We start from the raw sequence: 16,872 nt of genomic DNA on the forward strand, positions 1-16,872 counted from the left end.
AAATGATCTTAAGTGTCAAAATAACACGGAGAACAAAAATCATGTAGTTCAAGACTTTACGAATGACTTCTTAGGGAAAATCTAAGGCTCCCAAAATGTGATGCTGAGAATATCATTTACTTCTGTGCAGATTCTACACTGAACTGTTCTGTGAACTCTTAGTTTACCTGCAGGTAAGAGAACATTCAATATGACCTAATGTTAGTAATTAACCACTTAGAAAATAAATATAGCAAAATAAGCTTCCTCTCAACACAGGCAAGTTATCTAATTCTTATAAAAATGTGAAAAACATGCCTTAAATTTTCATTTGTGTTCATAATGACTTTGCTAATTGTCTATTTTTATTTATTAATAATTGCCATATTGTCTTATTGTTGTTTGTAATTATAGCTACCATTTTTGTAATTTTGAACAAATATTCTAAAAAGAATGAATAAATTCTTTTAGAGAAAGAATCAGAAAAACAATGGCTAAAATCCAAGTATAACCAAATTATACTGATCCTTTATTTCTAAGCTGATCACAGGTATTTACTAAAAAAAATTAACTGTTTCCTAAGACAATGATTTATTACTACATTCATACAACAGTGTGCAAGCAAGCCTAGAACAGAAGGGCCAACACAGCCGGTATCTATTAACACGAAAAGTTGGTTGGAACTGTAGGCAAGTAATTAACCTTCTGGCCCAGAGCTTTAAAACCCCAAAAGCAGTTCCTAGAATTTCTTTCATAATTTATGAACAACTGATGGATTTCTTGTCACAGTCCGTGGATTCCCTTGCGGAATTAGCCCCAGCTCTCACCGACCCTAAGAAGCTATAAACCAACAGAAGAATGTGCTCTACTATTTCGGCTGACCCACAGAGTGCCATCCCTGTCACTGTAGCATAGGAAACCGGATGGTAAATTACAGAGCCGCCAGGCACAGACCTAAACATTTCACCTTCCCTGACGCTGATGGTGACACACAGTACATGCACCCTCACTCACCCCAGACCAGCCCTGTCTGACAGCAAACCCTCGTCTATGTTCTACAGATGATCTGTATTCTGCTGCTAAAGGTTATAAAAAGATGATGATGATGACACTGGGAACAAAAGGTCAGACCGTATATCAAGGGAGGTTGCATAACTGTGGTTAAATACAGGCAGGAATTACGAAGACAGAGCAAAGAGCCACCGTGGCGGCAGCAGCTCACATACCGCATGCGCACACTGTGCTAGGCACCGTGCAAGGTTCCCGACACAGACTTTTCATTTGCTCCTCAAAACAATGCCAGCACATTGGGACTGTTCTTTTTTTTAAGATTTTTATTGCTGCCTGTGTTCTCCTTTCGGATTTTGATGGACTCCTGTCTCACATTCAGGTCTTTCAACCATTTTGAGTCTGTTTTTGTGTGTGGTGTAAGGAAATGGTCCAGTTTCATTATTCTGCATGTGGCTGTCCAATTTTCCCAACACCATTTGGGAAATGGTCACCATTAGCTGACCCTAGAGTTGAGGGTCCATTTCTGGGCTCTCTATTCTGTTCCATTGATCGATGTGTCTGTTTTTGTGCCAGTACCATACTGTCTTGATGATGACAGCTTTGTAATAGAGCTGGAAGTCCAGAATTGTGATGCTGCCAGATTTGCTTTTCTTCTTCAACATTCCTCTGGCTATTCGGGGTCTTTTCTGGTTCCATACAAATTTTAGGATTATTTTTTCCATTTCTTTGAAAAAAGTGGATGGTATTTTGATAGGGATTGCATTAAATGTGTAGATTGCTCTAGGTAGCATTGACATCTTCACAATGTTTCTTCTTCCAATCCATGAGCATGGAACGTTTTTCCATTTCTTTGTGTCTTCCTCAATTTCTTTTATTTATTTATTTGACAGTGAAAGAGCACAAGCAGGGGGGAGCAGCAGGCAGATGGAGAGGGCGAAGCAGACTCTCCACTGAGCAGGGAGCCCGATGTGGGGCTCGATCCCAGGACCCTGGGATCATGACCTGAGCCGACGGCAGATGCTTAACAACTGAGCCACCCAGGCATCCCCGTTGGAACTGTTCTTACCCAAGTCCTTTAAATGAGGAAACTAAGCAACTTACTATAAAGCTCACGCAGGGAGGAAATGAATAAAATGGAGTTTGAAAGCCTGTCATATGACTCCACGATCCATACTTCGGATATGAACTAGGTATTAAATAACAAGAAGTGGAGATAGATGACTTTGTGGTGGGAAAATTTCTCCGTAAGTGGAATTAAGTAACGAACTACAGACCCTCAAGCTTCTAAGTAGAGATTATTAACCTCAATTGGTTGATATGTCAACAAGATACTATCATCAAACATCATGGAAGGGATATATGTAATTCTACAGTAAGTTTCAGAGTAACAGTAAAACTTAGAATAAGAACTAAAAATACCAGCAAAGTGTACACTGAACAAAATTTAAGCCTTAGTTTAGCTCTAGAGGAACAATATACGAGTAGTGTAACCTTAGCAATTCACTGTATTTTGTGGGGCATGGGTTCAGTTAAGAGACTTGAACTACAAAATTTATGAAATTCCGTCTATTCTAAAAGTGAAGGGTATTGTATTTTAATAATCTTTAAAAGCAAATGACTTGTGCACACTTGCTGTGCATGTTCTTATTCTAATCACTTAATTATGAAGAATGAATGGACTTCAGAAGGTGGATACAGGGTTTGTAAAAAATAACATTTTCAAAGTTAATGGAAAAAAAACCACAAAGTTTTGTCAGACTTCACCTTAGCAGTACAAAATGGCGGTAATGGGAAGGGGAGGGAGAAGGAGGGGAAAAGAAGGTGAAGCAAGGATACAACTGGTTGGTTACTTAAGGTAGTAAAGGATAAAACCAATCAAAATGTGAATTGGAGAAGTTTTTAAAATTTTTTTAAAGCACTATTAACAAAAAATTACAATAGAGACATAAATACTGAGACTCTTCCCAGAACTAACAGGTAGTAATCCAATAGCTAAGTTATCACTGTCTTATAGAATGACCATTAGTCATGAGCCAATAAAATAAGACCTGTTCTAATAAAATTAATATGAAGGAAACTGCCTTTAATACTCCACAAAGCAATACCATCATTATACTAAATAGGAAATGATGAAAGATAACCAGTTGGCAAGGTGGAAGGAAGAAACATAGACAGGAGTCCTGTTTTCTCTTCATAAAACTGAATGTTATTTGATGTTATAAAAAAGAGAATTAGCTTCCCAAAATATTGATGGACAGTTTGAATGCTACAAAAATGAAATGAAATTGACTCCTTCAACATAATGGGAAAACCATGGAAAGACTATTACCTCTATAAAAATCTTACCACATTGCAGTGTATTCAAATGTACATCCATCCCACTAAAAAGCCCAACTATCAATAATCATTTCCTAGAAATAAAAAAAGTAATCTGTCGAACTATATGACATTCTGAAAAATGTCAAACTATATAAATGTCAAATGTTCTTCTGGAAAACAAAGCTATGGAGACAGTAAGAAGATCAGTGGCTGCCAGGCATTGAGAGTTAGGGGATAAACAGACAAAGCACAGAGGATTTTTAGGGCAGTGGAAGTACTCTGTATGATATCATATTGATGAACACACATTACACATTTGTCCAAACCCACAGAATGTACAACACCAAGAGTGAACTATAATGTAAGCTATAGACTTTGGGTGACTATAATGTGTCAATGTGAGTTCATCAATTGTAACACATACCACTTAGATTGGGGATGTTGATAACAGAGGAGGGTATACATAGTGGAGGGAGGGGGTAGGAGGGAAAATCTCTGGATCTTCCCCTCATTTCATTGTGAACCTAAAACTACTCTAAAAAATAAAGGCAGGGATGCCTAGGTGGCTCAGTCGGTTAAGGGTCTGCCTTCAGCTCAGGTCATGATCCCAGGGTCCTGGGATCAAGTCCCGCATTGGGCTCTCTGCTCAGCGGGGAGTCTGCTTCTCCCTCTGCTTCTGCCTCTCCCCTTGCTTATACTCTCTCTGACAAATAAATAAATAAAATCTTAAAATAAAAATCTGGAAAGTTAAATTTAGTCATCATTTTCTCTGTATGTCATTGCCCACTATAAAGGTGACTCAGGAAGAAAATGAGCATGTAATCCTAAATACATACATACACACACACACACACACACACACACACACACACACACACCTTCCATTTCATTCTAAAAGATAAAATTTTCACACTACTAAAATAATGTGAATTTTAGAATTCCATTCCTCATCTTTTATATTGGAGAACTTACATGATGTGTGTAAATCTTTTAATTATAACTACATAGCAGCTGTGTAGCAAAAAAGAAGAGATAACACAAAAATAAGACAGAACTTGAAGTCAAAAGATTTGGATCTTACTACTTTAACTGGATAGGTCATTTGTTTCTCTGAATCTCAGCTTCCTCATCTAGAAAATGAGAATGGTCTTAGAAACCTATCACACTAACTGTGGAAGGATTAACTCAGATAATATTTGAAAAAACTTTTCTCCTTCGATAAACTTGATTAAAAACCTGAGCCTGATCTGCCCTGCCCTTCAGCTCAGAATCTAGTCATGGAGCAGATAATGCAAAGTAAGTATAATATCATAATTGAAAAGAGATGTTTATATATAGTAAGCAAGGGGAGCCCCAAATCTCTACTAGATGAGAGGCTATGAAGAGCAAGAGACTATAATATACTACACAATTGTTTGTAATTATTCCAGTTCCTGTAGAGTGGACTTTGTCAAACAAAATGGATAGGGCATTTGTCAGGACCAATTTCCTCTACCTTTTTTCTAATAAGAATTTTAAAAACTAGCCAATTCCAAGTTAAAAAGAGTCATGGTAAGTTTTTAATACTGGTTGGCCAGATGTTGCTCTTTATTCCTTCATTTAAGCACTATGATTTTATATATATTGGTGAGCTAAATCTTAAACCATGCTGTTAATTATTATCTGTTATACAATTGTTTCCAACCAACAGCATGATAAAGCAGTGAGGTAAAGAATGGAAAGGAGAGCAAAGGGCCCAACTTTATATTGAGGTGGGACTGGCTAATAGATTGGGGAGTTCAGTAATTTTATTCTTTGATTCTAACATTTCTCAAAGTGAATTCCATGATTGTATAATTTATGAAAAAATGATTTTGTGGTCAATTAAATTTAGACTCAAATCCAGGACTTCTTGCTATGAAGCCAGCATTCTTTCCACTATCCCACAGGTATGGTAATGTATTTGTAGATTCTTTTATTTATTCAAGAAGCATTCTCTAGGTTCTTTCTCCATGCCAGTCAGTTCTCTGAATAGTAAACAAGTTATCAGATATAGGCACAGCTCTAAAGGAACAGAGAACTTACAGATGACTGAAGAAGTATGAGCACTTGGAAGCATGCGGTGTTGAGAGAAGCACAAATGTGGTGGGAAGAAGGGATGGTCACATGACATATTGTGGAGAAAGTTACATTTACTTGGAGACTGGGGGAAAGCAAAAGAAGCCTAATAACTGAGCCTGGAATGTCAACTGTGAGAGGAATTGGTAGTTGATGAGTCTCGTGATAGGTAAGGGACAGTCATTTTGCAGAAAGCAAGGGGAAACCACTGCGAGATTTATAGTAGGATAACAGCATGACTGGGTAAGCCTTACCAACTCTTTAAACCTTCTTTTGTAAAAAATAGATATACTTTACAATATATTTAAAAAAAAAACTTCTAAAGACTATGCCAATAGCAAATTTCATGGAATTCCTTTTTCAAGAAGATGACTAAGCATGCAGTAATGAAGTTCTGCTTCTTCAGAAGAATCTGAGTTTTCTCTCTGAGTGGTATGACTGTAAGCGACAAAATAAAACAATAAAAAGTCTGTTTATATTTAAAGAATAGAAGTCTTCCTGTTGAAAGAACTAGGTTTTGAGAGAGATGCGAACAAGATGTAAGCTGTGAAGCTGGATGTTCAGGAAACAGCTCTTAGCGGCACTTAGTTAGCATCTGCATCCATTCAATTGTTCTCACTGGAATAGAACACTCCCACTTTTAATTATGAAAATTTTCAAACAGGCAGAAAAATTGGAAAAATAGTACAATAAGCCACATATACCCTCACTTGGGTTTAATGTCACCGTATTTGCTTTCTCATTCTCATTTCTCCTTTTTTAAAATATATTTTTTGCACTTCTTTTTGCTGCTCCATTTGAGAATCAGATGCAGAAACATGTCACACCTAAGTAATTTAGCATAAACCTAATAATAGCAGTTACCTGCATAATCATAATGTTAATATATTTTAAATATTTTATTAGACAAGAAACATATGAAAGCACAGAAAATCATCAAGAAAATTCAAATTGTCCATATTTATAATACAAAGAAATAACCACAATTAATAACTCAGTATTTAACCTCTAAGGCCTTTATATATAAATATATTATCCTTACAAAAATATATCATTTTGTTTTTATAACATATTTCTTTTCATGTTAACAAATATATGATTACTAATATATGGTATTGCTCACAGAATATTCCAATTTATAGATAGACCATAATTTATTTAACCAATCTTCTAAACTAAAGGCTCTATTTCCATTTTTTTCCCCCTATTATCAATAGCTCTTCAAGGAACAGGAGATTGTTCTTTTTTTTTAAACAAATTTTACTGCCTATGATCTCTTTTTGGACTTAGAAATCAAGCATACTTTGAGTTTATGTCTAATAAGGAAGATAGTAATAATTTAAAAAGCCAAGGACAACTTTTGATGTGACAAGGTAAATTAAATTTTTGATAGATTATCTTGGAGATCATTACAGTTTAATTTTAAGAAAGAAGTTAGTTAAAAACACATAGCTCAGAATTTAAAACAACACTAAAAATAATTTTTCCAACCAAGTTCTCCTTTCAACACTTATTAAACAAAAAGGTCAGGTTAATCAGGAACACAGCCACCTAAATGCATTTTTTCCATCAAAAATGCATTTTTCCAAGGGTAATACATTAAAAAAAAAATGCCAGACAACGTGATAGTAAATTAGCTCCTTATCAATAGTCAATCAAGATTATGTCTATAAATTATTAAAGTTTCAGCATATTCAACGACTTAGGATCTTGATAAACTTGAAAGAAAGGAAAGGGAAAGATATTGAACATAAAATTCTCAGGATGGTATCTGTAAGAAGGAAAAACCTAAGAAAAGGAGAAAAGAATAATATAAGAAATTATATCAATCACTTGTTTCTTCTGTACAATCAGGACACAGTGCTAAGACTCTGGCACGATTTTAAGTCCACCCACCCTCCATCCACATGGCTCTCTACCGCTCTTTTCCTTTTGCTTCTTTTCTTTTTGTTGTTCTCTGCTTCTGTTTTGGTTCTCAAAACTTCACTTTCCCTGGATACTTCTAAGCAATACGACCTCCTTTCTCTCTTTAGGGCACCCATTATTCTACATCCATCATGTATAATGTTTGATATGTTCTTGGTTATAGGTTTAGTTTAAAAGTATTTTAAGAGACCACTCTAAGATTACAAATACTATTTTGACATTGTCTTTTAGCTTTAGCCAAAAAAATTCCAGAATAAGAAATTATGTTCCACAGCTGTCCTTTCCCCCACCTATGTGTAATAGTTGTGCTATTGATTCTTTGGTCTATGTAAGTTAACATTTCCTCATCCACAAAATAGTTACTATGCTAGACGTCTACTGCATGAGGTACTGGGGCTACAATGATAAAGTCAAATATTCTGGCTCTTGAATAGGAAGCCTCAGCAATGTAATCTAGTTACATTTTACCACATACAGTCCAGCTACTGAAAACCATTAAGATTCAGGTAAAATGATCTGGCTATCAATATTCAGAGTATTTTCTCAAGTCTTCTCAAGTATTTCTCTACATGATAGATAAAATCCAGACAAGGTCCTGTCAAGAATATTTAATTGTTTAAAGATATTTGCAAAAGATATATCCAGTAAGGGATTAATATCCAAAATATGTAAAGAACTCATACAACTCAAGACCAAAACAACAAATAATCCAACGAAAAAATGTGCAGAAGACCTAAAGAGGCAATTTCCAAAAAAGACATAGAGATGGCCAATAGACACATGAAAAGATGTGCAACATCACTCATCATCAGGAAAATGCAAATCAAAACCACAATGAGATAACATCTCACACCAATCAGAATGGCTAGTATCAAAAAGACTAGAAATAACAAGTGGTGGTGAGACTGTGGAGAAAGGGTAACCCTCATATACTGCTGGTGGGAATTTAAATTGATGCAGCCGCTCTGGAAAACAGTTTGAGGGTGCTCAAAAAAAACCCTAAAATTGGAAGTACCATACCATCCAGTAATTGCATTTCTGGGTATTTACCAAAAGAAAATGAAAATACTAATTCAAAAAGATGTATGCACCTCTATGTTTACTGCAGCATTATTTACAAGAGCCAAGATATGGAGGCAATGCAATGTAAGTATCTATTGACAGATAAATGGATAAGGAAAATGTGGTATATATATATATGATGGAATATGATTTCACCAGAAAAAAGAACGATATCTTGCCATTCACAAGAGTGTGGATGGACCTAGAGGATATTATGCTAAGTAAGTCAGAGGAAGACAAATGCTGTATGATTTCACTTATATGTGGAATCTAAAAAATAAATGAACAAATAAACAAATACCACCACCAACAACAAAAAGAGAATTAGACTCATAAATAATAGAGAACTAACTAGTGATTGCCAGAGGGGAAGGCAGTGGGGGGATGGGTGAAATAGGTGAAGAAGATAAGGGAACAAACTTCAGTCACAAAATAAGTCATGGGGTTGAAAAGTGCAGCATAGGGAATATACTCAATAATACTGTAATAACTGCGTATGGTGACAGGTGGTAATTAGACTTATCCTAGACTTACCATGGTGAGCTTTTTATAACATATATAATTATCAGATCACTATGTTGTATACCCGAAACAAATATTCTATGTCAACTATACTTCAGTTAAAATTTTAAAAAAGAATAATTTAGTTGTTTATTCAGCCTTCACAAGGGCACAGCCCTCCTTCATGGGAGAAACTGCACAAAAAGTCATAAGAAATCAAGGGACGACCCCTTTAGGAAGCAATCCATGGCATACGGGACATTACGGTTCCATCACCCTCATAGCCAATAAAATCCTACAGCATCCAGGCAGTATTCCAAGAACTTTCTAACTTTAAAAAAGCCACATTTGATGTCAGTTATAGGAAGGAATTTTAAGAGGAGGCCCTTAGCCTTCTATAAAAAGTGAAACTGCCATTCCCTATTCCTCCATTAGAACAGAATATACAGTAAATCACAATTATATCACAACAAAACATTAGCCAAATTATTTCCATTTCAGACATTTAACTTAGTTTGGGAAAGTAAACTTATTTAAGATTTTTCTAAAGTAAGGAACTGGATTCCATAAAATTTTAAGGAAGAGAAAACAGCCAAGATTAATTCTTAATCTGGGAGATATTTTGTAAGATTATTATATTCCTTGTCTTAAAGGAACTTGATTTCTTTAAGTTGTTTTTATCACCAATTACAGTTTACATACCTGTGTGGCTACGGATATGAACTCTCAGTGTACCACTGCTGGCAAATTTCTGGCCACAATATGGGCAGATTTTCTCCTTTTCTCCTGTATGGGTCTAATAGGAAAGAAATAAAAAGGGTTGAGGATAAATATAAAGAATTAGGTTAAAATGATTAAGTGCCTCTGACAATGGTAAATCCTTTTTTTCCAGGATTATGTTTCATTAAGATGATTTAATATCACAATGAGATTTTAAACAATTTATCATGAGTATTCCCACTGATTCAAAAAAATAAAATAAAATAAAAACACAAACCTTAGAATCATGCATTAGTGCTAATTTGAAAATAATTCTGCAGTTTACTTTTTAAGCCTTTATGGAGCCCCCAAGTAAAAGCGATTAAGTTATACAAAACCAGTATATGCTGGCAAAACCGCATAATCAAAATGGGGTTAAAGCTGCCCTTTACTGCTGCCAAGAAACACTTCCTTAGAAGCATTTTTCACATTCTTTGTGTGTATTTAACTCTTGAGTACAGAATTAATCTCAATAAAGTAATCTATTATTTGCATTATGTTTGCCTGACTGGATTGATTTTACGGCAAAGCAAAAAGAAATATAAATCCGATTTGATCTTTAAAATCAGCAGTGTTAATTGAGCAGTCAATTTGAAAGAACATCCTTGCCCTCCACACACCTTTAATCTCAGCATAAAATAACAAGGAAAGGTGAATATGTATCATCAAAAGTGAATTTTGCCGGAATGTTAGAGAGTTCAAAGAAAAGAGTAAGCTCTCCCAAAAAGGGGAGGCAGATGGAGATTTTTAAACTTGTCTCACAATCTCATCAGGAGACCAGTTATTCTACCAGCATCAAAATAGGTCATTCCAATAAATGAGGGGGTCAGAGCTACTTTTCAAGTCCCATTGTTTTTCAAACTTAGGAGAAGGGGAAAAGAAGGGAGAAGGAAATTACTCTGGATATCTGCACATTCTCAGTGACACTTTTTAAAAAATTTTTTTTTTCATTTCAATGATGACCTACACATCAATGAAAGCATACAGTGGATCATCTGTGTTACCACCAGAACGCAGAGTTTCCAGGGCCTGTGTTTGCATTAGGTTTGTGCAAATTACTGGCATAGCCATGGGCTAATGTAAAAAGAATAGGAAAGTTTTATTTATTTATTTATTTTTTCTTTAAATGATGTGTTCCCAGGAGGGACGCATTGGCCGGGATTGAGTGAAGGGGGGGAGGGGGGTGGGGCAGTTACCTCATCTCAGAAAACCACCAATGTAGCAAAACATTCTCTATATTAATTGCTAACTTTAATATAATTAGTTTCATAGCCTTATTGGTATTTAATTTGAAAATTTTCACATTTGAATTATAATGTGCATTTGGATAGACACTATTGTATTTGTAGTTTTTAAAAGAGTTATAAACTAAATACCTTAGTCAACATCAGTGTCCTTTTAAATATTTTTCCATTGAAAATGATTTACATTATATTCAAGTTTGAGAAATAGAGTCTAACCAACTGCCACGCTAGCCAATGACACTGGCTACAACAGACATCTCCTCGATTCTGCATTTGGCAGGAACTTAACTTTCCATTTTCACTCTAAGTTTTTATACAAAACAGTTATACATTCTTTACTGTAAGAGCCGTTATTCCCATGGTCCCCATTATGGCTCATTTTAAAGGAAATGGTATAACATTTTAACATATAGCAGACCTATTTTCTTCTCATTCCCTGACAGAAGGGGCAAAATACAATAATTCTTTCTTGATTAGTGTACGGTTGTTTAGAAATTGTATATATCTATTATTACAACATTGGATTATTCCAAAGAGGCAGCTATCAATTTATTTATAGTATCCATATAAAATCCACAGCATTTCTTTTGCTGCTACATAAGTATTTCATTGCTCACCTACATGACCTAAGTTACTTTTCAGTGGCATAAGTTTCAAACTGAACAACTTTAAGTCAACATTAATGAAAAGAATTAAAATGCTTCTTTAGTTTAATTCAAAAATGTATCATCCTATTAGATATGGAATTTGGTTAATTGGTTTTAAAAGTCATTTAAGGTACAATACTAAAATATCTTAAATATAGATAAGAAAGCATGGAAACAGATCACTCTGACAATACTGGATAAATGTATGAGACAAAAATGAACAATGCTCTGCAAAATGTACTATACGACAATCTGTGATTGTGGACAAACGATTATCTCTCTTGAAAACTCGCTATTTTTTCCCACATTGATTAAAACATGACACAAGTTTATTAAATTCATGCAAAAAAGTAATTCAAGCAAAGACAGTTGAAAGACTGTCTTATCCAGAAATTTGAAAAAAGAAGACAATATCATTATTACTGAACATTAAAGAAACAGGAAAAGAACATTCAATTCAGTCCTTTGACACAGCCATACTAAGGACAGGTACCAAAATAAAAGTCACACTGAAGCAGGAATCACTTCCTCACATTCACTCAGCAGTACACACCAAGTAGCCGAATCTGTTACTTCTTAGTCATTTCTAGAGTCAACAGTAAAACTTATAATGGTGTTTGTTACACTATGAATTTTGCTATTTTTGAAAATACACTTAAAATGTACTTACAAAACAAATAAAAATAACCTCTTGATTTGCCTACAGTAATTAGCATAACACAAAAAAGATAATCTCCAAATCACCACCGTAAGTAAGAACCTCATTTTATTTGAGTTAAGCAAATACTTATCAAGTCCCTCTTCTGTGCCAGGAACCTCCCTAGGCCCTAGAGATGCAAGATGAAGAAGGACCATTCCAATCCTAGAAAAGAGCTCAATCTAATAACTTGTCAATAAACATATGAATTTTTAGTTCTGAAAAATAAAATTAAGGCACTAATCATTTTTTAGATAAAAACCCACAATAATTCAAAAATGTACAAAAATTGACAAGCTCCCACTCATCAAATACTTTGACCCATCTATCACCATAGCTCAGTGTTATGCAGAATCCATACCTAAAACTAGGTTCACCTTCATCCAAATTATATATCTCTTCTGAAAAAGTAAAGAGCAGACATTTTTTGAAGAGCTCATATAAACCATGCAACCTTTGTCATTTTGAGGAAATATGTTGATTAATTAATATAAAATTGATTATCACATAATTAGCATGCATGCCTATATTGCTGAAGTATGTAATCCATTTAAACTCACAGAAGGCTTCTACTTACTTTCTTATGACTTCTAAGCACTGAAGGTGTAACAAATGCCTTATTACATAGCTCACATCTGTATTTCTTGTGTCTTTCATGGACCACCTGGACGTGAACATTTAAGGTATCCTTCCTTTTAAAGGTAGCGTCACAGTGATGGCACTTGAAAGTCCTCTCACCTGAGAAATGAAAAAGTCAAATAAGAGAAAGATCAGATGCAATAGCAGGGTGATGTTAACTCTCCCTCATAGGTTCCAGACATAGTGTTCTTTTCTCCAAAAAGTTAGCTTTATTACTAACAATTTATCATAACCAGAAAAGGTAATTTTTCACATCTTTCAATTCCATATTTGTTCATTCATTATGTGACCAGTGGGAAGTACTTTAACCTTATGTTCTCAGCCTCTTTTATTGGAAAAGGTGGAGACTCAGTTAGCTAATTTTCTAAAGGAACCATGAACTTTCTTTAAGAAAGTAAGTCTTTCTAGGGCAGGGGCTCAGGTTTGAAGTAAGTAGATTCTTGTGACAAAAGGCTTCTGTCAAGCAGAGTTAGTGGCTTTTGGGGTCCCTCCTAAACTCCCCTCACTCCACAACCTTTATGGCCTTTAAGGGACAGGGCACAAGCAGAATAGGGTCATGGGTAGCACAGTGGGGAGGGAAGCCCCTGGGGGCACACAGAAATAGGTCAGAGCCAGCCCCCTTCTAGGACAGGAGAGGGCTACAACACCCCTTTACTTCCTCAGCACTATCTCAGGAACTTGGACTAGAGGCACCCTAACATGGTCCTTGGTCTGCTAATTAATTCATTAGCCAGGGAAGGGGTGCAGCTCCCAGGCTCTCCTCAGACAGGTTAGGGGGCTGCCTCTCAGAGAGGCAGTTGGATTGGGACAATTATCCTTTTCTACCCAAGAGCCCCGGGGTACCTTTGAGGGTTTTCACCTTGTTCTCATTCTATAGCCTAGACCCACAGGGAAAGCAACTCCACAAACTATGTTTAGGGGTTGTATGGTATGGTACTTTTTCAACTTTCATATAATGCTATCCTTGTAGGTCTTCTTAACAAACACGTCTACCTTTTAGTGGTCTATTTAAATACATTAAATACATTTAAGCGATGCATGTGCACAATTAGAAGGCAGTTTTACCTCTCAGGAATTTTAACACAATTATATAAATTAGACAGACTAGTATTTGTTTGTTTTTTTTTTTAAGATTTTATTTATTTGACAGAGAGAGGGAACACAAGTAGGCAGAGTGGCAGGCAGAGAGAGAGGGAGAAGCAGGCTCCCTGCTGAGCAGCGAGCCCAATGCAGGGCTCGATCCCAGGACCCTGGGATCATGACCTGAGCCCAAGGCAGAAGCTTAACCGACTGAGCCACCCAGGCGCCCCTAGACAGACTAATATTTGAACATATTTTCCCTTTTTAAAGAACAATTATATTAGTACAGATTCACATATTATATTCATTATAAGACAAAATATACAGATAACTTTCTACACTGAAATAAGAGATTACCTCAATTTCAACCAAACTCATCTTATTTCCCTCCATTAGAACTAGCATAGATTTAGAAATGTGAAGATCTTATTATTTCTTCATACCAAATTTAAAGAAGGAAGGACAAAAAGAAGGAAAAAAGAAAAAAAGAAAAAGACAAATGACCCTTTTCAAACAGAATTATGGCTCTTTAACGTAAAATCTCTGAGAGCCCTGTTGAAATCTGATGCTTGGAACAAAGTGACACCCAAACCATGCAAGAACTGTGGAGATTCTGAGAGCTATGTTTGTACGTTGCCTTTGTGCATTTTTGTTGCTGGGTGCTATTACTAGTTTGTCTTTACATATCTTTTAAGATTTATTTAAATACTTTATTTGTATAAAATGTATAACCAGTGAGAGTAAAAGAAAGTATCAATGATATAAGACTATAAATAATACCAAAGCAACTCAGGAACAAAGAGAAATTAAAAAACAAAAACAAGGGGTGCCTGGGTGGCTCAGTCGGTTAAGGGTCAAACTCTTGGTTTCAGCTCAGGTCATGATCTCAGGGCCAGGGGTCCAGCCCTGTGTCTTAGGGCTCTGTGCTCAGCAGGGTGTCTGCTTAGGATTCCCTCCCTCTCCTTCTTCCTCTGCTCCTCCCCAACCCCCCTCTCAAAATAAATGAGTAAATCTTTACAATTAAGTAAACAAAAAACAAAAACAAAACAAAAAAGTAAACCTCCAAGATTTCTCCTATTAAAGCATTTCTATTAAACTACCACATGAATCAAAATATTGATTCCTATACAAAGACCTCTTCAAGCTATACCAAGGGAGGCCTTATCTTTCTTCTTTCATATTTTAATTCCAGATTTCTTTGTTTTAAGCTTATCAGAATTTTTTAACTCTGATGAGATTTAATCTGATGTTATCAGATTTCTTTGCCTTAAAGAAATAAACACAGGATTAAAGATAGGATTTTTCCTATCTTAAAACCAAGAAGCTATTTAGTAACCTGCCTTTTGGTTTTCAGTGTGTTAGAAAATAGCAGTAATTCCCAAAGTAATTATGACAAGCTATTCTTCATATTTTGAGCCAGAATGCTGATAGAAGTTTCTAAAACAGCCTGCATGTTTTGAAGTTAAACAGGTTTTAATTTTCATATTGTGTAAGATAACATCTAGTATTTTGTCTTATTCTGTCTACTTCTGGTTTTTCCCATCCTTTTAGCTGACTCGCCTTATCTGATGTTTAACTTTACCTTCAATAACCCACTTACTCAGTCAACTACAAAGCTGATTTTCCAGCCAAATGTCGGTGCAGCTTCATAAAGCCTGTGATTAATGTACTGATCGACATTATATTAAATACAGAGTGTGCAAGCAGAGTCTACACCACTGCTTCAATCCTCTGTCTCAAGTATATGAGAACCAATCAGCAGAAATCAAAAGTAGCAGATTCCTTATAATAAATATTCCTTGTCGCTATTGAAATTAAATTTTCATCTGTCTAAAGAAAAATTTCCTGAGCATCAGGCCAAATTTGGCCACAGAAGTCTTAATAGTATTAATGAGGTTCACTAGTCCCAAATCCCTACTCTAAAATCCATTCATCTCATAATGATTGTCTTTCTTAATCAAATGAGAGCGAAATGGGATGGAAATTCCTGCTGTTACATGACAAATTTTATTTCTTAAATGCATGGCTGTCCTTAATAAAGAAACAGAAAGTGGTGTTGACCAATTCTCCAGAGCTGTAAGGTCAGATGCAGAATGGCACGAGACCTTAACACTACCTCTTATGTAGGAAAAGAGGCATTTCGTCATGATCATTACTGCTCGGTATTTTTAAAAACTTTAATATCTTCGGTATTTTGAGTTTTAGACACTTCTATTTGACCGGAGAAAATTTCTTCCAAGACACTATCTTATCCATACACTTGTCACAAATGATTAATTGTTTTGCTTTCCTCAGAAATATTAAAAGTTTAATCAGCAGTAGGAACTTTGTTTCAGAAGATGTTCCACTGACTAAACAATTCAAAAGCAATCAATACAAAGATTACCTATGTTATGCCATTTTTCTTTACTTTTAGATACAGTAATGCAGCAAATGTCCAGTTACTTTGATATCTGAACCCACTTTAAAACTCAGCTTAGCAATAGCATTTTCTCTGAAATAAAGTGATATAAAGTGGTCTTTCAGCGATGTGGGTATAAGGTGCTATATTCTAAACACAGCTCTGAGTGTATCTGCCTTACAAATTTGCATGCTGTGTTTGTGTGTAACTTCTCTCAAAAGAAAAAGAAGTGCTCCTGCCAAAAGAAGTAAGAAGTTATTAGATATGTAGATATTAGAAGTTATTAGATATGTACTCTGATCTTTTCCAACTTTAAAAGTCTGTGAGCTAATAAAACCATGCCAGACATCTGCATGTTTTAAAGGGTCAGACATGTTTCCTTAATCATTATATTTAAAAGGGAACAAAAATGTCTATTTCAGAACAAATTTCAAAGGTACCTTACTGAATATAAGAGAAGATTTTATATACAAACCTTAAATAGTACAAAGAAATGATATAAAATAAAAT

The 16,872-nt window shown here is 35.3% G+C and overlaps 1 protein-coding gene across 7 annotated transcripts in view; it reads right to left on the minus strand.

The window, feature by feature from the left end:
- The window catches only part of PRDM5 (PR/SET domain 5), a 187,029-nt gene that overhangs the window by 58,363 nt on the left and 111,794 nt on the right, over nt 1-16,872 (minus strand). For all 7 annotated transcript variants that reach the window (XM_027598799.2, XM_027598801.2, XM_027598800.2 and 4 more), the window contains 2 exons: nt 12,820-12,980; nt 9,598-9,691 (listed from right to left, as the gene is read on the minus strand). In XM_027598799.2, the coding sequence (XP_027454600.1) occupies nt 9,598-9,691; nt 12,820-12,980 (255 nt within the window). The remainder of the gene's footprint in view (nt 1-9,597; nt 9,692-12,819; nt 12,981-16,872) is intronic.

Source organism: Zalophus californianus, chromosome 2 (assembly GCF_009762305.2).
Source record: "Zalophus californianus isolate mZalCal1 chromosome 2, mZalCal1.pri.v2, whole genome shotgun sequence".
In the NCBI taxonomy this organism is placed as follows: domain Eukaryota; kingdom Metazoa; phylum Chordata; class Mammalia; order Carnivora; family Otariidae; genus Zalophus; species Zalophus californianus.